The sequence below is a fragment of the Pseudopodoces humilis genome, chromosome 17 (genome assembly GCF_049639895.1).
Source record: "Pseudopodoces humilis isolate 2021_Gansu_Grassland_sample_001 chromosome 17, ASM4963989v1, whole genome shotgun sequence".
NCBI lineage: Eukaryota > Metazoa > Chordata > Aves > Passeriformes > Paridae > Pseudopodoces > Pseudopodoces humilis.
Window position 1 is genome coordinate 1,357,310 of NC_142216.1, and position 21,681 is coordinate 1,378,990.

The 21,681-nt window shown below is 46.1% G+C and overlaps 1 protein-coding gene across 3 annotated transcripts; it reads left to right on the forward strand.

Annotated features, from left to right (window-relative positions):
* The first annotated feature begins 721 nt into the window (after positions 1-721).
* Positions 722-21,428, forward strand: FBXO38 (F-box protein 38). Of its 3 annotated transcripts, none has more exons than XM_014253234.2 (22): positions 722-814; positions 2,921-3,062; positions 4,034-4,167; positions 5,242-5,405; positions 5,743-5,908; positions 6,245-6,382; positions 6,658-6,795; positions 7,146-7,239; positions 7,946-8,076; positions 8,346-8,516; positions 8,763-8,905; positions 9,784-10,009; positions 10,329-10,448; positions 11,132-11,311; positions 12,493-13,176; positions 14,805-14,905; positions 15,064-15,166; positions 16,103-16,269; positions 17,290-17,435; positions 18,081-18,184; positions 18,399-18,512; positions 19,451-21,428. In XM_014253234.2, exons 2-22 carry the CDS (start codon positions 2,935-2,937, stop codon positions 19,627-19,629), a joined length of 3,531 nt encoding a protein of 1,176 aa, XP_014108709.2. In that variant the 5' UTR covers positions 722-814; positions 2,921-2,934; the 3' UTR covers positions 19,630-21,428. The 3 variants fall into 3 exon arrangements, with proteins under 3 accessions (XP_014108709.2, XP_014108712.2, XP_087919724.1); XM_014253237.2 differs by having other exon boundaries at positions 740-814; positions 2,918-3,062; XM_088063598.1 differs by lacking the exon at positions 722-814 and adding an exon at positions 1,175-1,263.
* Positions 21,429-21,681: the final 253 nt, after the last annotated feature.

Genomic DNA, 21,681 nt, shown 5'->3' on the forward strand with positions numbered 1-21,681 from the left:
AAGAGGGACACGGGGATGGGAAGGGTCTGGAGGGGCCATGGAGGAGCAGCTGAGGGCGCTGGGATTGTTCAGCTGGAGGAGGCCAAGGGGGGATTTTTCAGGGTTTGCAGCTCCTGTGACAGGGACAGCAGCCAGGGAAGGGCTGGAGCTGGGCCAGGGGAGGTTTGGCTTGGATTTTGGGAAAGGTTCTTACCCCAGAGGGTGCTGGCACTGCCCAGGCTCCCCAGGGAATGGTCCCGGCCCCGAGGCTGCCAGAGCTCCAGGAGAGCTTGGACAGCGCTCCAGGGATGGAGCTGGGATTGTTTGGGGTCTGTGCAGGGCCAGGGGCTGCCCTGGACGATCACAGAATCATGGAATGGTTTGGGCTGGAAGGGCCTTCAAGCCCATCCCATCCCAGCCGGGACAGCTCGCAGAGCCGAGGCTGCTCCATGCAGGGCGCCCCTCGTGTGTCCCTCCAGCTCGGCCCATCTGTGGCTGTAACTGCGCTCTGCCCGAACGCCCTCACCGCATCCCAGCCCTGCCGCCCTGCGCTGGGCGAGCCCAGCCTGAGGACCGCAGCACCGGAGCCCTGAGAGCCCGGGCAGCCCTCAGAACCCTCGGAGCACTGAGAGCACTGACAACCCTGGGAGTCCTGGGAGCCCTGAGCGCCCGCCGGGCCGGGCAGCGCCGCCCTGAGGGTGGCGGCGGGGCCGGAAGCGGAAGCGGGCCCGGAGGCGGAAGCGGCGGCGCTGGCGGAAGGGGCCGCGCAGGAAGCGGGGCCGGGGCTCCCCCGCGGCCACAACCGGGGCGAGGGCGGCGAGGGGAGCGAGGGCAGGTGAGGGCAGCGAGGGCCGGGGGAGGGCAGCGAGGGGACGGGGGCGCGGCTGGCTCGGCCCCCGGGGCGGCGGGGCGGGGAGCCGGAGCCTGCCGCGGCCCCCCGGCCCCGCGGGCTCGGGCCGGCGCCGCTGTCACAGGCCCCGCGGGCCCCCCCGTGAGAGAACGGCGGTGCCGGGGCTATGGGGAAACCCATTTTTCCTTCGCTTATCTCGGCACAAATCGGCTCGGCCTCGCGTTTTCCCCTCCGCTTCGGGAGCGCCCCTCTGTACCCCGCGCCTGCCGGGCCGGCCCTCGCTGCTCTCGCCGCGTTTTTCCACAATTTTCGTTTCTGCGGAGCCTCCCCGTGGTTTTTTAAGCTCTTTAAGGTCCGTGGGGTATTCACTGATCAAGAATAGAGCGTGTCGAGCTGTTGTTTCACGCGACGTTCATTGTCGGGAATTAATTGAGGTGGGGGCCGCAAAATCTTAGTTTGCTTTATTGAATATATAAAGCTTTCTTTTTGCCGTGGTTATTCGCTTTCTATTTTTAAACGGGGTCAGCTCGCTAATGTAGAATGAGGTGTCAAAGCTGTGCTCATTAGCTCAAAATAACCCCAGGAGGAGCTTTTATTGTGCAGAAACTGCAGACTCATAGGAACAAATCCTTCTTCCCCCCTTCACGGCAGGGGCGGGTTGTGCTCGTTGGAATTGTGTCTTCCAGGATTTTTCCCTGCTTTGGTTGTTAATATTTTTATTTCTCTTGCCTTTTGTGCCAGTCCTTTTGCCGTTCTCTTCCCTGCTGGATTGTACCCAGCGCATCGTGGCTGTGCCAGTCTGGAGGTTTTTAGCTTGTGTTGCAATCCTCTGTTCAAATGGAGTTATCCCAGGTGACTGGGAATCGATGTTTTCCCTGGAATTCAGTCTGTAAATAGTTCATTTTGGCCTGGATGAGGCTGATCACCCCAAATTGAGCCCTTCCAGCCTGCCCCAAAAAGAAAAACAAACACAGGGTCTTCACTCCTGGCTGGAGAATTCCCCCAATCCAGAGGAGCAGAGATCCATTTCCCACTGCTCACAGGCACAAGGTGGGGATTTATTGTTTGAATATCCCCCTTCAAAATTAAATCATGGCAACATGCAGTTCCTAACTTAAAACACACCCAGAAGGTGTGAAACCACGTGTTTTGCAATAATTAAATCACAGTGAAGCTGTCAATATTTAAAATTTTGGCATCATGGAGAGGCTGCAACGGAGGTTTTGCTGAAAGCTTTTCCAAAATCTGCCTTTTTTAACCAGTTGTTTTTCCTCAATCCCACTAAATTTCGGTATCCAACCTGTTAAACCCCGGTTCACTGAGCTGGTGATGCTTTGCCCTCCTCATTCTTGTTCTTGTGTTGGAATAAAATAAATCTTTGCCAGATACAGTCATGAAAGGATCTCTCAGCATCGGTAGAAGGTGATTTCCTGTTAGCATTGAGTTCATCTTTGTTTCACTTGATTATTTCGTGATAACTCTGGGTGTTTTTACCTGAGACATTGACACGTTGTGGTTGCAGTGCCTGTGTGGAGGGAGCAGAGGATCCTGCACGCTGCTTTCAAACAGGGACTTTCTATGGCTTTGATCTTTAACTCAGCAACCTGAATATTTTGCTTGGTGTTCTCACCTGGAAGAGGAGCTGGTTTGAGGACTTCTGATGGGGCATTTTTGGAGAGTGATCGGCAGGAGCCCGTTTTTTCAAAAAGGGAAAAGAAATTGTTTTCCTGCTGGGCAGACTTTGGACTTTTATTTTGCGCTGGAACGTTGTTGTTGGTGCTGAGCTGGTGATCTCTGCACAGCTCCCCTGTGGCTGTCTCGATCTCAGGGAGGGGGCTCTGAAGATTTTTTTTATTCACAAAAAGAACTGATCTTTGCTTAAACCTCTGGTGGTTTTTCTTCATCACTCCCTCAGCTGGGAGGGTCTGTCTGGTTTGCCTGATAATCCTCAGGTTCTGTCTGAGCCCTTCTGTCTAATCAAACCACAACTTGTTTTTTTGCAGCTTAGCTGCTGTTCCCTCCTCTGCTGTGTCCCTTTTGTGTTTCAGTTGCCCTGAATTTCATAACTCTGTGCCCGTTTCCTCCCAGCAGAGCTCGGTGCAGAGATGGGGCCCCGGCGGAAAACTGTGAAAGCGAGCGCGGTGAGCAGGGAAGGGACAGAGTCTACCAAAGCTGAGGAGCCAAAAGATTACATGAACCAACTCTCTCATGAAGTGCTTTGCCACATCTTTCGGTGAGCAGCCTGGTAGAAATAAATTTGGTGCTTGTTATTTTGGAGTTCTTTGTTTTTCCTCCAACTTTGCCCGTTTGTGACACAGTAAACGGTGGATGTACCACGAGGGGACTGGTGGATAAATAGGGAGGGCAAATGGTTTATTCAGTCTCCAAAATTCATTTGGAAATTTAAGATTAATTTATGTGAGTGTCATGAATGTCAGAATGAAGAAGAAAGAAATAAGTGATTTAATTCTGTTATAAATACTGATTTTAGAGCAGAAATACACTTTGGGTAGGGCACAGTTGAGGTGATTGTTTGGGAATTGTTGCATCTGCAGAAGGGATCTGGGATGAGGATGTGACCTCCCCTACAGCAAAGTCCTTCTCACAGATGTTCACTCAGTCCTATTATCCAAAACTAATACCTCACCCACAAATTCCTGGAAAACATTGGAAAAAATATTTGGAAATTGAGTTTGCAGTATATGCTAGAAAAAGAGAGTAACTTAACCAAACTTGTTGAGGCAAATGGCTTGGTCAGCAGGGTTTGGGCTGGTTTAAATTAACTTTAAGGAAGGAATTGTTCCCTGTCGGGGTGGGGAGGCCCTGGATCCCTGGAAATGCCCCAGGCCAGGCTGGATGGGGCTGGGAGCACCTGGGACAGTGGGAGGTGTCCCTGCCATGGCAGGGGATGGCGCTGGATGGGCTTTAAGGTGCCCTCCAACCCAAACATTCTGTGATTCTATGATTTACTAGAGAACCAAGTCATCTGTGCATTTAATATTTGTATGAATATTCCATATTGAGTGTAAGTAACTGCTGAGTCACTCTGCTTTAGCAAAACCGCGTTTACCGAGAGCGCGGCCTGACGATTCCGTGTGCGCGGGCATCCTGCCGAGTTAGAAATGCCCCCATTGCTGCAGTCAGGCCGTGGTTTGGGACAGCTGCAGCTGTGCTGAAGCAGGGGCTGGTTTTGCTCTCCCCCAGGTACCTGCCCTTGCAGGACATCATGTGCATGGAGTGCCTGTCGAGGAAGCTGAAGGAGGCCGTGACGCTGTACCTGCGCGTGGTCAAGGTGGTGGATCTGTGTGCGGGGCGTTGGTGGGAGTACATGCCCACAGGTGAGCCCCCTGCTGCTCCCTGCCACTCACCTGTGCACAATAAACCTGCCTTTGCTTGCATCTTCCCTTCCTTTGCGTGGCTGCCTCGAGGAATGGCTTGCCAAGTTTCTGTCTGCTTGTAAATACAAATTTGGGGTGTTGCTGTATTAGGTCATAGGTTGGACTTGATGATCTCAAAGGTCTTTTCCAAGCCAGTTCATTCTGTGATTCTGTGACTGGGAGTGCTCTGTAGCCACCTGTCAATACAATCTGTGTTTGTCTGATTGTTGGAAGGGAGTTTGTCCAGGGGTTATGCCATGAAGAGGCTGTTTGCATGCAGACAGCAAAAAATACAGTGGAGTGAAAGAGCATCTCATCTGCTAGCACTTAACAATGTAAGGATAAGTTTTGATGTCACACTTCGAGTCACCTGCAGATCAATAGATAAATTTGTCAATCTGGGTGAACCCTGTGAGTACCAGGATTTCTGTTGGGTTTAAGTTGCACTGCTGGGATTTGATGGGGAGCACAGCTAAAATGAGGGAATTCTGAAAATGAGAGGATTTGTAAATTGAGATTGACTGTGGCTGGTATTAAGCAGGTGTTTAGATCTAACCTAAAATTGGTGTAAATACAAGTAACTCACCCAGTTAAAATCCTTTTTATGTACTTTCACTAGAATAAAATAAACTTTTGCTTTAAGAAACCTTCCTATTTCTGTGAGAAATGTGAGCTGTGGTGAATAGTGAATTGAAGTAAGGGATCCAGCTGGGATTTTTTTGAGCCATGGTGTTGATAAATGAAATTCCAGGAGAAACAGACCCACAAAGCTTCATGTGAGGAAGGAGAGAGTGAACCCTGCAGCCATGCAGCTCCTCTGAAGGAAACCTGTAGCAAGCCTGCAAAATTCAAGGCAGAGGAATATTTAGGTTATGATTTGTAGATTGTGGAAGTAAAAGAAAAGCTATTGCTTCACCAAGTGCATCTTTCCAACATCACAGAAATGCCACATAAGGAGAGAAGTGTGTTTGGCTTTCCCTTCACAGATGAGTGTCTGCTGCCACACCAATACCAAATGTGTTGTTGTTGTCTTAGGTTTCACTGATTCCAGCTTCCTAACGCTGCTGAGGAAGATGCCAGACATTGAACAACTTTATGGTCTTCATCCCAGGTATCTGGAAAGGCGCCGAGTCCGTGGCCACGAAGCTTTCAGCATTCCTGGAGTTTTAGAGGCTTTGCAGGCCTGTCCAAATTTGCTGGTGAGTGGCTGGGCTTGGGAGAGAACCTCCTTCAGCACTGTTAAAAATTGTGGCAGGGACTCGGTGCTTCCAGGGCTTTGGTTTAGGCCTGGCTGCACAGGGAGGAGTTAATTGCGACCCTGTTTGCTAATGAGAACTATTTTTAGTTGCACCACTGGAAATCCCAGGTGCTCCTAAGCCCAGCGAGGAATTAAATCTCTGATCCCTCTGCTTTTAAAAAGACAAGTCTTGCTAGAAATGAAAAGTGAAATAATGTTGCATTCTGTAGTTTACATGGTTAAGAGGATGTTGTTGTTGAACTGGTGTTAGAGCATTTGCTTTGCTTCCTTTTATCCAGGGTGTTGAGACCTCTCATTTAGAGCTGGTGGAAGCTATTTGGACATACATGCCCCAAGTCCACATTTTAGGGAAGTTTCGTAATCGTAATGGTGCTTTTCCAATTCCTCCTGAGAACAAGCTGAAAATTCCTATAGGAGCTAAAATTCAGACTTTGCACTTAGTAGGTGAGTGTGGTTGTGCTGAAGTAGTTGGCTTCAACAAAGGTGGATGGATTTAAAGGCTTTGAAACGCTGCAGATTTGTAATTCTTTGGAGGAGAGGGAGTTTGGGCTGTGGCACCTTGGAGATCTTAGTTGGATATTTGATAGCAGGCACAGAGGGCAAGTTCTAAAGAATTACTGACAAACCAAGGTGAAGAACTTGTGTTTCAAGTGTTCACAGCTTTTCTCACTTGCCACAAAGCACAGAAAAGCTTCCTTTTGAAAGCCAGGAATTTGTCATGCAGTGGATTGGTTTAAAGCTTGTTTAAAATGTTTGTTTGTTTTGTTTATGTATTATTAGGGGTGAATGTCCCTGAGATTCCTTGTATCCCAATGCTGAGGCACCTTTATTTGAAGTGGGTGAGACTCACCAAACCACAGCCTTTTAAAGATTTCCTTTGTATCAGCTTGCGTGCTTTTGTCATGAGGAACTGTGCTGGTAAGAGGGATTCTTCCTGTCTGAAGGGGATGGTAGAGCATGGAGGAAATCTGGTTCTGTTAAAGTCTTGGAATTCCACATTCTGAGAGCAGCCCTTGTTTGATTTGTGGTGTTGGACAGAAATCTCTCCCTGTCCTGTCCCTTACTTGGTGCTGTGTGGTTCTGTTGACTTCCTGCTCTAGAGGGATATGTGTGGGTGTGTTTTAGTTCTTCCGTGGGATAATTCAGGGAGAAGTGAACAATCTGCTCTGTCTCTCTGGCCTTGTGGTGTGCAGGACCCACAAACTCTCTGAAGTACGTTCCCCTGGTGACAGGCCTGGCTTCTGCCAGGAATCTGGAGCACTTGGAACTGGTCCGTGTTCCATTTCTTGGAGGACTTATCCAGCACGTGGTAGAAGACAGCTGGAGATCAGGTGGGAAATTCCTAATCCCTCATATTTAAATAAAAATAAATAAATACATTCAAGCTTTAGCAAATTCTGGGGTTTTTTTGTCTGTAGCATATTCTTTTTTGAATGTTTGGAACTATGGTCCTAGTGCTAAATATGCTCTGTATATTGGATATACTTTTGATATTCTAACTGCAATTAGCTCTGAATGAGCTGTGTTTGTTGATGAGCAGAACCAGGATTGGAGGAGTTGGGTGCAAATATTTGTTTTCTTGATTTGCTAAAAAAGGTGAAGACAGCACTGGTGAAAATGTGTAGGGCTGAAGGCTGTGATGTGAGGCTGAAGTGTAAGAAGGGTGTTTTTTATTTGCCAGGTGGTTTCAGGAATTTGCACACTATAGTTCTGGGAGCTTGCAAGAATGCACTTGAAGTGGATCTTGGCTACCTCATCATAACTGCTGCACGAAGGTACCTCCCTTCAGATCTCTCTTTGCTTCTCCTTTTTCAAACTAAATGTCTTAGAAATGACATCCAAGGGACAGAGCCACAGCTGCAGGATCATGTCCAGGGAGGCTCCAGTTACTGGTGACCAACATGAGAATTCAATGAGATGAGCTTCTGCTTGGTTAAGCTCAGGAAACCATTTATTCACCACAGGAACAAACTCAGCTTAACTCCAGAGACAGAGAGCTCTGAACAGAGGCAGGGTGGTAGGTTTTGTGGGACAGAACCAGGGTAGAGTTTAAGATCAGTGTCTAATAAGGAGAGAGCAAGGGAGAGACCTCAGGGGCTCAAACCCAGTCAAAACACCCTGGGCTGCCACCCCACGAGGGTCTGGGGTGGGACAATTCTTACAGGGCACATCCCTCGAGACAGAGGGATGGAAGTTTGGAATTTATTCTTCTCCAGCTTCAAAGCCATGCCTCTCACTTTAACAATGCTTATCTGAAATTAAATCTTTTCCTCCCTGGGCAGAGGCACCTCACAAACACCATCAAAGTTTAAAGAATACACATATAAACCTTGCATAGCTAGAGTGTTCTGTGATTAAAATAATTGCAAATACCCTCTGAGTCCTGCCAGATTCTCTATTTTATTAGAACAAGGCCCCTTCTTGAGTGTTTTCTGTGCTTTGGGCTGATTTTTCATAGGAGCAATTCTGAATTCCCTGCAGGTTGCACGAAGTGCGGATCCAGCCTTCCTTGACCAAAGATGGTGTTTTTTCTGCTTTGAAGATGGCTGAACTGGAATTCCCACAGTTTGAAACTCTTCACCTAGGCTACGTTGATGAGTTTTTACTACAGTGTATGACACTTTTTATATCCATAAAAAACCTAAGGATTACAGAGATTGCTGTGTTTTCAATCAAGTTCCCAGTGATTAATAAGAATATTAATGTTGCATGTATTGAGGCTGCTGATCTCATACAGCCAAATCTGGTTTTCCTCACTCTCTGAGACTGGGAGCTTTAATAAAGCTGAGCTTTATTAAAGGAATAATCTGATCAATAAGGAGTTAGAAAATCCTGCTATAAAAGGCAAATTTACTGCTGTGTCTGCTCCTCTCTTTCATAGGTAAAATGACGAGTACGGACTTGGTGAGGTACGGCTTGGCTGATGTGGTTGAAAATCCAGGAATTATTACAGATATTGGTATGAAAGCTGTAAATGAAGTTTTTTCTTTCATCAAGTATCTGGTCATTTACAACTGCCCACATCTACATAACCCAAATAATTGGATCACAGGTATTGCACACCTTTGAAATTTCAGAGCTATTATATGAATTTCTGTGCTAAACCAGAATTTCTCTGCTCTAGTACTGCTTGTTCTGTTGTTAGTAAGTACAGTAGATGATGCTTGCTTTGGGGCCATGGTGGTGCTGGGAGCAGGATGGAGATCCAGAGGATGCTGCTCTCAGATCTGAAAAAAGGGGGTAATAAACAAGGAGTGAGGTGGGAATCCCTCAGGAAAGGCTTCTCTTGTGTTCCCAGACCACTCGAGGTGGACCCGCCTGGTTGACCTGACCCTGGTGAGATGCCACGCCATCAAGCTGGACTCTTTCAGTCAGTTCATCGAGTTACTGCCAAGCTTGGAGTTTATTTCTCTGGACCAGATGTTCAGAGAGCCTCCAAAGGTAAATTCCAGGGAATGGTTTGGCTTTTTCTCATTGCCAGGATTTTTACTTGTTTCCATTGCATTGGCAACCCAGTGTGCTCCAGCTGCTGTGCATTCTTCTCAAAGTTGTCATTAATTGAAGAGATTGGTAATGAATTACTTTGGTTTGCAGTTGCTTTTAGCATGATGTGCTGCTTCTGCAAATGGGAGCAGTGGCAAGGAATGAATGTGTGGCCAGAAAATAAAACTCATTGATTCTATCAAAAGTAAACCAGTGATTCTCTCAAGGTCTCTGCTCATACCTCACTGTGCTGCTGCTTTTTATATTGTTTTTTTCCTCTTAGGCCTCTCTTTTCAATACTAAGAGGTTTTTATGATTTTTTGCTGGGTGAAACAGGGGTAGTGTTTCCCTTTTGAAGTACTTTCAAATAGTAGTAATTGTATTTCTTCACGTTTTCCCCTGCCAGACTGTAACACAAATCCTTGTGTTACACAAGCTTGGTAAGCTGCTGGCAGGCAATGGGAAGTGTAAAACCTGCTTCCTTTGGTCATTAATGGTGCCTCGAGGCTGCTGTGTGCTGAGAAGACTCTGATCTGCTGTTTGTATTTATGTCATGATCCCACAGCAAATTAATAGATTAACACAATTAATAGATTAAAATGAAGTGCTTTGAGGACTTCCCCTTTCATTAGGAGTTTAACAGTGTGAGTTCTGGGTTGCCAGCCTGCAAGGGGATGCAGGTGGACCTTGCAATCAGGGAATCTGAGGGACAGTTTCCCTGTTAGTGTTGTGCTGTCCCAGACAATTCCAGCAGAGTGGTTTTCCTGTTGCCTTTAGGGAATGTTGGGATACCGAGTCCGTGTTTTCAAATCTGAATTTCTGCTCTTTGTTTCCAGGGTTGTGCTCGTGTGGGCCTAAGTGCAGGCACAGGAATTGGGGTCTCCTCTGCCCTGGTGAGCAATCAGAACTCCAATAATGACAATGACAACAACAACAACCACCAGAACAACAACAACAACCCCAACATCCACCACAACAACCACCAGCACCCCAACGAGCAGAACGAGGAGAATGAGCTGCGCCAGGAGGGCCCTGCTGAGGAGCAGCAGATTGGGGCTGAGGGTAATCCTGGGAGAGATTTTGGGGGGGAATTTTATCTGCTTTCCCACTCACATGGGCTCCTGGTGAAGATAGGAATATGTATTGAAAGCTTGTTGCTGTTTCAGCTCCTGGTGTGGAACTTTAATCTTTGCTGAGTGAACTAAACCCCAAAAGTTAGGCTGGGCTTTGGCTACAGAGAGGTAGAGCAAATCTGTGAGAGATTTTGTGCAGCCCAGAGGCTCACCAAGGGAATCAAGGCAGTTATTATTTATTTCTCATGGGTGTTGGAGGGCTCTGTTCATTCTGGTTCCTGTTCCTGACCTCCTGTTCCCCTTTGCAGCCCTGAATGAGATGGAGGAGGTGGCACAGGAGGAAGGGGAAGCTGCTGGGCAGGGCCAGGATGAGCTGCCAGCTCCCAGCCAGGCTGTTGTTCCCATGGAGGTGGATGAGGAGCAAGCAGGTAACTGGGTTTGGGAAGAAATCACCTCTTGGTATCTCTCTGAGGGATTAATTTTCCACTGTAAAGTCTGGTTTTAGATGTTTCGCTTCAGCTGGGATGTCTGATTTTGAATAATGATGTCAGCACAGCTTAGTGCTGTGATGGAATTTATTCTGTGTCACAGCCCAGAGCTTTCTTTGCATATGCAGGGAAATACCTTGAGCTTAAAGCCTGATTCTTGTGCTCAATATAATAAAAGTCAGAAGGCCTGAATGAACTTGTCCTGTTGCTCTGTTGGTGTTTGTGGCCTTAGTTCTTCCATTGCAGCACTTGGGTTGTTTTTGCTTTCTCTCAAGCCAGCACAACTTGTTCCAGTGTTAATTTAATTTGTATTAGTGACACAAGGCAGTCATGATTTATTTTTTGCCACTTTTTGCAAATAAATAATATATATAATTTTGTGCTGAATATCCCAACAACATGAAGTAACACTGCATTGTGACACTCTTCCCCTTCCAAACCAGAATGTTTTAATGCTGAAATGCAGAATTTTGCTCTTCTCCCATTTAGATTTCAGTGAGGGACCCACAGAATAAATTAACTCCAATTAATTCCTTACCAGTTTTTCAAGCAGTGCAAAAACCTTTTCAGCCCTTTAATCCATGCTTGGTTGATACATGAAATGTTGATTTTCTCCTTCTCAGGACCAAGTGGAATTCAACCTGTTGTAAAAGCGACTCCTATTACCATCCATGATTCGGACAGTGAGGATGAGGAGGAAAACATGGGCACTTCCAGAGCCTGCATCTCCAACAGCATTGCACAGAGTTACTCAGATGGGGAAGAGAAGAGCAGGGATCCAGTGGAAACCAGAGAGCCTTCAGGTGTGTTCCCTGAAGTTCAGGGAACTTTTCCCTGTGGTTCAGGTTAATTTCTAGCGTAGTTTGGAATGTAGAATGAAGGTGCAAGGATGTGTTTTGAGCTCCAGTCACAGATCTCATGCAGAAACACAAATAGTGGTGCTGCACTGATCAGGAACCTGCAGCTCCTCTTCAGGATTCCCAAGTGGACAGAATTTATCAAGCCTGTGAGCCCACAGTGTGGATGTCAGCTCTGGTTTCAGGGAGGAAAGAATCTGTTCAGAGAGAATTTGCATCAACTGTTGTACTTGCCAGTATTTGGGATTTGGGGCTTGGGTAGTGTAATGAGCTGAGAGGATTAAGACAGATATTCAGGAGGAATTCCTGCATGGAAAGGGGGCTCAGGCCTTGGCAGGGGAGGTTTGGATCCCTATCCCTGGAGGTGTCCAGGAAAGGGCTGGAGGTGGCACTCGGTGCTCTTGGCTGGGGACAAGGTGGGGATGGGGCACAGCTGGGGCTGGATGGGCTGGGAGGGCTTTTCCCACCTCAGGGATCCTGGGATTAAGTTCTGTTATGATTTGTGTGGGTTTTTATTCACTGTGAGCTGAGACTGCTGCTCCTGCTGGCAGCACTGCCCAGACCCAGGAGGGGGAGCTGAGGGCTGCTTCTGAAAGGTGAACTTCAGTCCTGTCTCTGTTCCTGTTTGAATCCTCATACTTAAGAAAACAGAAGCCTCTCTAGATTAGATATTAGAAAAACAAATGTCCTCTGGCACAGGTGCCCAGAGCAGCTGTGGCTGTCCCTGGATCCCTGGAAGTGCCCAAGGCCAGGTTGGACGGGGCTGGGAGCAGCCTGGGACAGTGGAAGGTGTCCCTGCCATGGCAGGGGTGGCACTGGATGAGGTGTAAGGTCCTTCCAACCCAAACTATTCCATATTCCTTGATTCTCTTATCAGTGTGTCTTTCATATTGTTGTGCCTGTGTGAACAGGGAGCTGCTCTGGGACAATTTGGTATTTTTGTGAGGCAAACCTTCCAGCACATCACTCCAAAAAATAGCTGCAAGATGTTAGAAAGATGCAACAACAGCTACAACTACTAATAATTCCCATTCCTGGGGAGATTGTCCTTGTCCTCTGGGCTGCCCTGTGTAACACTCAGGTTTATTTGAGGTTTCTCACTGTTGTCCCTCCCTTGGCTCCCGCAGTGAGCGGCAAAGGCAAGACTCCCCTGCGGAAGAGATGCAGCACCAGCCATGGGAGCCAGGCCAAGCAGTTCCCCGTGGAGGAGAGCAGCTGTGAGAAGGGCTGCCAGGTGACCAGTGAGCAGATCAAAGCTGACATGAAAGCAGCCAGTGACATGCCTGAGAGGAGCAAGAGCAAGGATTCCTACGGCAGCACCGCCCCGGCATCCACGGCAACATCCAGCTCCTGCAGTGCTGCTTCTCCCAGTCCTGACTGTGCCCAGGCAGCCCAGAGCCATTCTGCTGACAGCAGCCCAGCAGCTGGGGAGGAGTCCAGGCAGTGTGGCTGCTCTCCTTGCAGGAGGGATGGATCCAGCGAGAGGGAGCCCGAGGAGAGCTCCGTTTGTTCCCGGTGCTCCTCCAAGGCCGCGCAGCACAGGACGAGCGGGGGGTGTGATGGGGAGAGCCCCTCCACGAGTGGAGCCTGCAGGGACGGGCCAGACTTTGCACTTAGGACACTGCCAGACTGTGGGGCTGCAGGAGAGCCTGGGGATGACAGGACTAGTGGGAGTGCCTGTGGGGCTGGCAGCCAGGAGCAGAGCACGCAGCCCCCGGGCTGGGAGCTGGACTGCAAGGAGGAGTATCCACGGAGACCCCTGACCAGGGCCAGGAGCAGACTGTCCCACGTGCCTCTGGTGTCAGAGCCAGGTAGGATTTACACACAGAGTAAAGCCTGAGTACGTGCAGTGCTGCCACCAGACAGCTCTGAGCAGCTGCAGCTCCCCCAGGGAGCTCTGATGTGCAGGGATTTAAACCTGAGTGGTGTGAAAGGATCAGATGGAACAGAGGTGTGCATCACCAGGTAAAATCAGGCTTTTCTAAAAGCACCACTGACTTTTTCCTCCCTGCATCTCTTTCTGTTTGTGTTCTCTGTACATCCTAACCAGTATTTGCTTTACTCCTTTGAAAAGCAAATGCAGTTTTTTGGTAGTTCTGCCTGCCTGTGAAGGCTGTGATTCATTGAAACAGAAGTTGTCTCTCCATTGAAATCCTCCCTGCAAAGGCAGCAGCTACACTTAGATCTGAACAAGAAGGCAAAGGTTACAACTGGTGCTTTGTCAACCAATAAAGTCATAATTACAATTGAGCCAGGCTTTTGGACCTGACCCTGGGTTCTCCTTCCAAGTGTTTAAGGCAGAGTGATCAAACTTACGGAAAATTGTCTTTTTATTAAACATCTTCATGCTTTACATTATTGTTTTGTTCATCTGACATAAAATAAAACCCCTGAAGGGCTGGAATGAAGGGAGAAAACAACACATGTGAGAGGGGAACTTGCTGTTTCTTTCCAATATACTTGGTTTCCAAAATAACCATCCTGGTCTGGCACAGCCTCATATATCCAGGATTCTTTGCTGGGAATATCTGGCAGGTAAAATGAAACTGAAAGATGAAATGTGCTGCTTACACAACTGAGTATTGGAGGTAGGGAAGACTGAGGGCAAATTCCTGCCTCTGTTAACATGGAATGATTCAAACACTTCATATCCTGGTGTTTATCCAGATTATTTAATGCTCCCAAGTGTTAACAAAACCTAAATCTCCTCAGATGTTCTGCAGGTAGATGAAGTTCACTTTTCAAGATCTTGCTATTAAATTTAAAATGTCCAGTTTCTACCTTAGGACCAGTAATTAATTGGAGATCTTTGTGCACATGCCATATGTTTTAATAAAGAAAGCTTAGTTTTAGAGAAATAATTTCTCTTTTCTATCTGTTAATGACAGAAAATTAATTCTAGGGCATTTTTTTCCTCTTCCTGTTGGAAATAATGCTTGTGATGGTTTCTTTTCAAAGACTCACCTGTTAAATCAAGCAGGAATTTGAGGTCCCTAGTGGAGCTTGGGAACATTAAAGAATTTTGTACCTGGGCATCTTTGCAATATTAGGAAAAACTAAGTGACAGTTACAAAGAACAGATATTCCAGAAGTTTGAGATGATTTCTACTATTTAAACATTAAAGCTATTTTGGGTCTTGTATTTGTCAAGGATGTTCTGTTTCCTGTAGAGATTCATGTGTAACCTAACCATGAATTTTTTCTTTCCCTGGCTCCACATCTTTCTGTGGTGTAGGTTCAGCATTCCTGGGTTTTCAACTATAAATTATTTATTGGGAATATTTCTGAGCACAAAGCTGACAGTGTTTGAGCAAGGAGAGCTTTGCTTTGGAGCCAGGCAGGTGTTTGGATTTACCTGTGTGGGAAGAGTTGTCATGGGCTGTTCTCAGCTGTCCTGACACAAAGCAGAGGAAAGATTTTTCCATGTTTTTGTTTCCAGAAGTAGCAAAGCCAAAGCCAAGGCAAACCACCAAGAGGAAAAGGACAGCTGACAAATCCACCAGTACCAGTGACCCCGTGATTGAGGATGATCATGTTCAGGTAAGGGCTGTTCCTTCACTCTCTGCAGCTTTATCACCTGTTGGGAACTGAAGCTGTATTATATTAATTGATATCCTCCTGTATCTTGTAAAATTTAATTTATTTTTTCTTTCATTTTTACCCTTTCATACATTTTTAAATTTTTTTTTTCCCCCCAGGTACTGACTTTGAAGTCCAAAAACCTTGTAGGAATCACATTGACCAACTGTGGAATAACAGATTTGGTGCTGAAAGACTGCCCCAAAATGATGTTCATCCATGGTATGTGCTTCATGCCACGGCTGCCTCCTCCCTCTGGCATTGCTGGAAATTCCTGAAAGAATTCAAGTCAGGCCACTGCTCATTTTGTATTCATCAGCTGCATTGCTGTTGAATTAGAACTCTAAATATTGCTGCTTCCCACTTTGAATGGTTCTTATAACAGCTTTAATAAAGATTAATATCTGAAAATCAACAGCTGAAATGATTTGACAATTAGGGAGATGAGATGTTTATTGAAGAGTGGTAATAGAGTAATTAGGAGTTGATGAAATGAGTTTGAGTACCTTGTTTTTCTCTCATTTCTTCATTCTCCCATAGGTTTTTTAGCTGACAGGATGATACTTTTGCTCCTTGACATGATAAAAATCTGTTTGCAGTGCTGGCACTTAGGTTGCATTAGTTTCACATGCCAGGGTGTGACTGCTCCTGGATTGGGTCATTTTTTGTTTTCTGCACCATCTAAATGAAGACTTTTTCTTCTGATACCAGATCTGTCTGCCTAGCAGAAAAAAAGGAATTATTTCTTTATTCCAGAATACTTAGAACACACATTGATTTTGAAGGAAATTTGGATTACATGAGCAGGATTTTATTCTCCATTATGTGGCTCCCCAATCCTCTGTGTTTGAGCTGATTCTGGAAGTTGTGGCAGCCCACAGACCGTTTCAGTGAAAGGAAACAGAGGGAGAAAAAGGTTATTAAATGAAATTTGACATGGCCTTTTAAAAGGCCACTTCTAACAAGGTCACAGCTGAAAAGTCTGATGATAATATGGAAAAAATGAATAGCTGGGCTCTATCTGATATACTTATGTAATCTTTTGGTACTTATATTGCTTGTTTGCCTTCTTTTGAACCTGCCAGCCTTGAAATTCTCTGACAGTAGGCTCCTGAGATCTTTTATTTCCTTTTAATACTTGGATTTGCTCTTTTCTAGCTACAAGGTGCCGTGTGTTGAAGCACCTGAAGGTGGAGAACGCCCCCGTTGTGAATCGCTTTGACTACGCCCAGTGCAAGAAGCTGAACATGGATCAGGTCCTGGATCAGATCCTCAGGATGCCCCCAGAGAGGAACAGGATCATTTACCTTCGTCCCATGCAGCAGGTACAGAACCAGCCTGGATTCTCTGGGAACACACCTGGAGCTCTGCCTGGGGGGTTTGCAGTTGAGGCAGGAAATGTTACAACAGCACAACTCTGAAATTTGGTTGTTTAGAGCCCAGCAAGGCTTTTATTGCAGAATCTGCTACTTGGATTTGAAGATACTCTGATAGATGAAATATTACAATTCACTATCTCCAGTATTAATTGCATTAGAGGATATTGTAAACTAGAATGCATTGAATTAATTTCAAACTGAATAACTCAGACTGCAAGAACCTGGGTGCTCCTTGTAGCTGTGTGTGAGCAGAGTGTGGCACAGGGATCTGAAATCCTGAACCCACGTCCTGTTAGGCTGAGGAGCAGCAGAGTTTGGGATACTGGAGGCTCCTGATGCTGAAGGAGGACACTGGTGGGACTGGGAGCCACCCTCTCCTCCCAGGCTGTGTAGGAGCTGGAAGCAGGGACATTTAGAGAGTGGTTTAAATCATCTGACAAAGATTTATGAGGGCTTTGTTTCAGATCTGGAAGGTTGGGAATGTTTGATTTTATTCCTCTGTGGTGCTGCTCCTCTCCTGCTTTCCTGTCTTGGTTTCCCAACAAGGGAAGGTTGATTGTACATAAAATCCATAAAATTAGCTTTGCTTTGAAACCACATCTCTTAAAGGTGGTAAAAATACTAGATGGGAATAAAACCCCAAATCACTGATCCCTTCCTCATAACAAAAATTGTGGGGAATGAATGTAGTTTTAGACCATTCTGTAATTTTGTGGAGTTAATATCCACATTGGAGTTGGGAAAGACATCAGAAATCAGACATTTCCCATCCAGTTCCATCACTCAAGAAGATAAATTGGAGAAGCTACACTGGAGAAATTTCACTCCTCTCAGTCCTGCATTTATTTGTGTTGTTAAAATCCTCTCTCACTGCTGCGTTTTCCGGGGATTCGCTCGATATCTGTTTGCTCTTGACTCTGTAACCCCTTCCCAGTGCTTGTGGTGCTCACAAGTCTTTGTCCCCAGGTGGACACGCTGACTCTGGAGCAGAAGATCTTCAGTGGCCCCTACCCCTACCACATCTGCATCATCCACGAGTTCAGCAACCCCCCCAACGTGCGGAACAAGGTGCGGGTGCGCAGCTGGATGGACACCATAGCCAACATCAACCAGTGAGTACTGAGCACAGCCAGGGAGCCCTGGCCATCCCCTCCAGGGACTCTGCCAAGTGTCCTGGAGCAGCTGCAGCTCCAGATTGCTCTATTCTGTCACCCAAATTAAATTAAAAAACAAAAAAAAAATCAGTTTGGTTACTACTGAAGGCTGAATCCTGCAGTGTAAATTCTGTGTCATTAAAATCAGTTTTAGTATAAAACAGACTGTAAACCCATATGGAAACTCCTATAAGTTCTCCAGCAATAACCATCACATTCATCCAGCAATAATGCAGTTGTACATTGTTGGGATAGTTGGGAACTATCTTCAAAGCTGAAAACAAGTTATTTTTAAAAGAGTGATTTGCCTCAAGTGATAGTGTTGGTTTCTGTGGAAGGTGATGTTTGATCAGTACCAGCTCCTGAAAATTCCCAGCAGCAGGGAATTGTGTCCAGTGGATCTCATCCAGCAGTTCTGAACCTGTCCCTGTTGGCTGTCCAAAGTGGAGGGATGGATGCTGAGCTGGTGTGAGGGTCTTGGGGCAGTTTTTCCATGGATTCAGGCTCATTAAAGGGAAAGTTGTGCATTAGGATTTCTGATTTGGTTTTTCTCCCTCCCACCTCCCCATTTCCTGGCTGTAACCTCTCCCTCCTTCTCCCCAGAGAGCTGATTAAATACGAGTTCTTCCCTGAGGCCACCAGGACTGAAGAGGACCTGAAGAAATACCCCAAGTACCCCTGGGGCAGAGACATTTACACCCTGGAAGGTGAGAGTTGGTGGGGAGCTGAGGGTTCCTGCTCAGCCTCTTGCTAAAAGCAGCTTTGCATCATCACCAGAGATGTGGAGAATGTTCCTTTGTGAGGAAAGTGGGAGACTCAGCTCAGTGGGGGAATCAAGTGAGGAGATGCTGTGTGCTGATCAGTGATTTGCAGGGTGCTGGTGCTGCAGGGGTGGTGTTTTCCTCTCTGTCCCTCTCCCAGGCATTGTGGATGGTGCTCCTTATTCCATGATCACTGACTTCCCCTGGCTGAGGTCCCTGAGGACAGCAGAGCCCAACAGCTACGCCAGATACGACTTTGAGGATGATGAGAGGAGTGAGTAACGTGCTTGGCTTCTTCACAGAACTTGCTGATTTGGCAATGCATCCCTTTCTTTTTTTCAGTTTTCTACTGGGCTGGTTTTGGTAGATCTGTTGTTAAGGTAGGCTGGAGAAAAGTCAAAAAACTCACAGGAATTTGATATAAAAGTTAAAAACTGAACTTGTAAACTCTGGAACAGAGGTGATGTGGGTTAGAATTTCTTGTAGATGTGTCTCTTTCTATTTAGGAACTTGTCTGCTAAGATATGATGGTAGGCAGTGCCTGGGGCTCAATTAAAAACCTTGCTTGGTAGCAGAGAAAAATATGTTCTCCCATTACTTAATTAGGAACATCCTGGAATCTTCGTTAGAGGTATTTTTAATTGATCCTGATCTGGATATTCTTATCCAGCTCCAGTTTAGGAATCTCAAGAGGATGAGGAAAAGATTTTTTTAGTTTTTTATTTTTTCTTTGCTATGCCTTTCTCTGGTTTTATTTTTTTAATTTCTTTTTAAAATTTTATTTTGGAATGATGTAATTTAATTTTATTTTAGCTTGATTTGATGCTTGTAGTTCAATATGAAGGTTTAAGAGTCAGGATGTTAAGAGTCATGGTGTTAAAGCCATCAAAATTAAGGAGAGTGCTGCTGCTTTATCTTTAATTGCTGCTGCTTATAAAGCATTTGAGTGATGGATAACCTGGAATTATGTCAGAGAGGCCTCAGGGAGAGGGTTTCTGGTGCTCTGGGATTCATGTCACTCCCAGACATTTGGACATGAGCACTGGGAGAGCTTTGAGGAAGGCAGGAGAGAACATTCCTTAAACGTGGAATTTAAGGAATCAAGGGCAGCTTTTTCCCTTTGCCTCTTTTGCCAAGTCTGAACGCAAAACCAGCCTGGCTGGGGAATATTTTTGAGAGAAACATCCCCTTTTCCTTGCTGTCTTTCCCCAGCCACCATCTACGCCCCGAGGAGGAAGGGGCAGCTCTCAGCTGACATCTGCATGGAGACCATCGGCGAGGAGATCTCGGAGCTGCGCCAGGTCAGGAAAGGGGTGTTCCAGAGGGTCGTGGCCATCTTCATCCACTACTGTGATGTCAATGGGGAGCCCGTGGAGGATGACTACATCTGAGGGGTGCCCCCCAACCTGCCCTCCCTCCCCCTGGCACTGCTGGCCAAGAAAAAGCAGGATTTTTTTTTATTTTTTTTATTTTTTTCTCCAAATGCAAAGCATTTCCCACCAAGGCACCCTCGGCTCTCCCTGTGGCCAGGAGGATGTAGTTAAATGTAAAATGGAAAGTACAAATTGTATACTAAGAGTTGTACATAGAGGAAACAAAAAACAAAAACAAGACTTCCTAATACTGAGACTTTATTTCATATGTTTATACAATTTAATTTAAGATCCATTTTAATGAAGGCCAATAATTGGGAATGGGGAAGAAGATTTGGACTTTTCAGCCCGTACAATTCATAGCAGTATTTTCTTTTCTCCTTCTAAACAACAATTCCATTTGCTGTGTTCAAAAAGAGTCATCAGAGTCTCTTTTAATCTGTGCCTTTTTCTTGAGCATTTAAGAGTCCAGTCTGAGTAAACCTGTTGAGCACAATCTTGGTGTCTTGTGTGCATTTCTGGAAGGGTCAGAATATTCTCCAGCTGTTGCAAAGAAGGCCAGAAGCAGAAAAAAAAAAAAAATAAAGTAGAGAATTTGGTGATCTGTGGTAGTTTCTAGAGGTATTCAACCCATTTTTGGGGGCAAAGGAAGCCCCCATGTTTAGCACCTTGGAAACAGAATGTTCTCAAGCATTTTGTACTGTTAGATTTCATTTTTGTGGTGTATTTGACTCTGTACTATGGAAATCAAGTTGCTGATTGGTGGTTCCACCCTCTTGAACACAAACCTGCCTGTTCTAGCTGTCTGGAAGCTGAGAGCTTTCCCTTCAGGCAGGCAGAAAAGGGGATGTGGAGCTGCCTGGTGGCTGTGGCAGCGCAGGCTCCATGTTGTGACACAGCCAGGGAGCGCTGGGGCTGGCTTGTGCTCACTCCTGGCTGCACATCTTCCACATGGTCAGTAAAAACTGCTGCTATTTGCCCCAAAACGTGTGTGTGTTGTGTATTGAAAGGTGCTCCCGGTGCCCACAGGGTTTGGTGGGGATTTGCTGCCAGTGCAGGTGTAAAATCCACACTTTGGTCTTGCACTCACAGGGTGCCCGGGGCTGGCAAAGGCCAATTCCCGGCTCTGGAAGTGGCTGCTTGAATTCCCAGCTCTGGCCTGGTCTCTCATCCATGCTTGTTTAAAATTGGTGTTACCAGCCTAGAAAATGACACTTCCTGAGGTAAAAGCTGTACAGTTTTAGACCATTTTATCCAATTTTGTTCATCTTCCTGATGGTGATTCTCTGAATTTGGGGTAAATGTGGTTAATGGGCATTTCCATCATGTTTAGCTCTGTAAAACTGAGGTAAAGCTGCTCCACACAGCAAAGCCAGTGTTGGTTTTCTCTGCCTCTCTGTGGGAATTCTTGGGTTAATGTGAAAGTAGGAATCCATGGGATAAGAGGAAGAGAATGGTGCCTAAAGGGAGCATTTCCTCAGCCTTGCTCTGTGCTGACTGGAGGTGGAGCACTAAACACCAGAGGATGTGAATGTTACTAAATTTCCTTTAATGCAGGATCACAGTCAGTGGTTTATTATAACTCTTGTATTTAATTAACCGTAGATAATGTATTCAATGATATTCAGCCAAAACAATTGTGACCCTTTCTAGAAGTGTTTCAAGTCCTCTGAATCATTGATTCTGTCAGATTTACCGTTTTAGTCCAGAAAATGTTACTGAGTTTCTGGAGTATTGCACCACTTCTCCAGCTGGTATCTCCTCACTCCAGCCTTTTGCAGAAGTATTTACACAAATAAAGTGTTTGTTTATATTCAGTATCTCTGGAATTAATTGATCCTTGCAGTAATTTTCACCTCTGAAATGTGACACCCATTTTGCACCAGTGCCTGGATCCCCTGTGTCCATCCATCTCCTGAGGGCTGGGGGAGGATCTGCCAGGGATTTGATCTTCTGGGTCTCAGCTTCCTCCTCTCTCTCCATTTCGTGGCTGTTTCAGGCACTTTTATTCACTCACCATGGCAAGGGAGGGTTTCCCAGATGTTTCTGTGCCAGGTTTCTGTTCCCTCT

Bases quoted from the DNA above. Each gene is read 5' to 3' on its own strand.
- FBXO38 (XM_014253234.2), top strand. From the start codon at position 2,935: ATGGGGCCCCGGCGGAAAACTGTGAAAGCGAGCGCGGTGAGCAGGGAA. The intron at 6,383-6,657 runs GTAAGAGGGATT...TGTGGTGTGCAG, and splicing joins TGTCATGAGGAACTGTGCTG to GACCCACAAACTCTCTGAAG. The intron at 8,517-8,762 runs GTATTGCACACC...TTGTGTTCCCAG, and splicing joins CCCAAATAATTGGATCACAG to ACCACTCGAGGTGGACCCGC.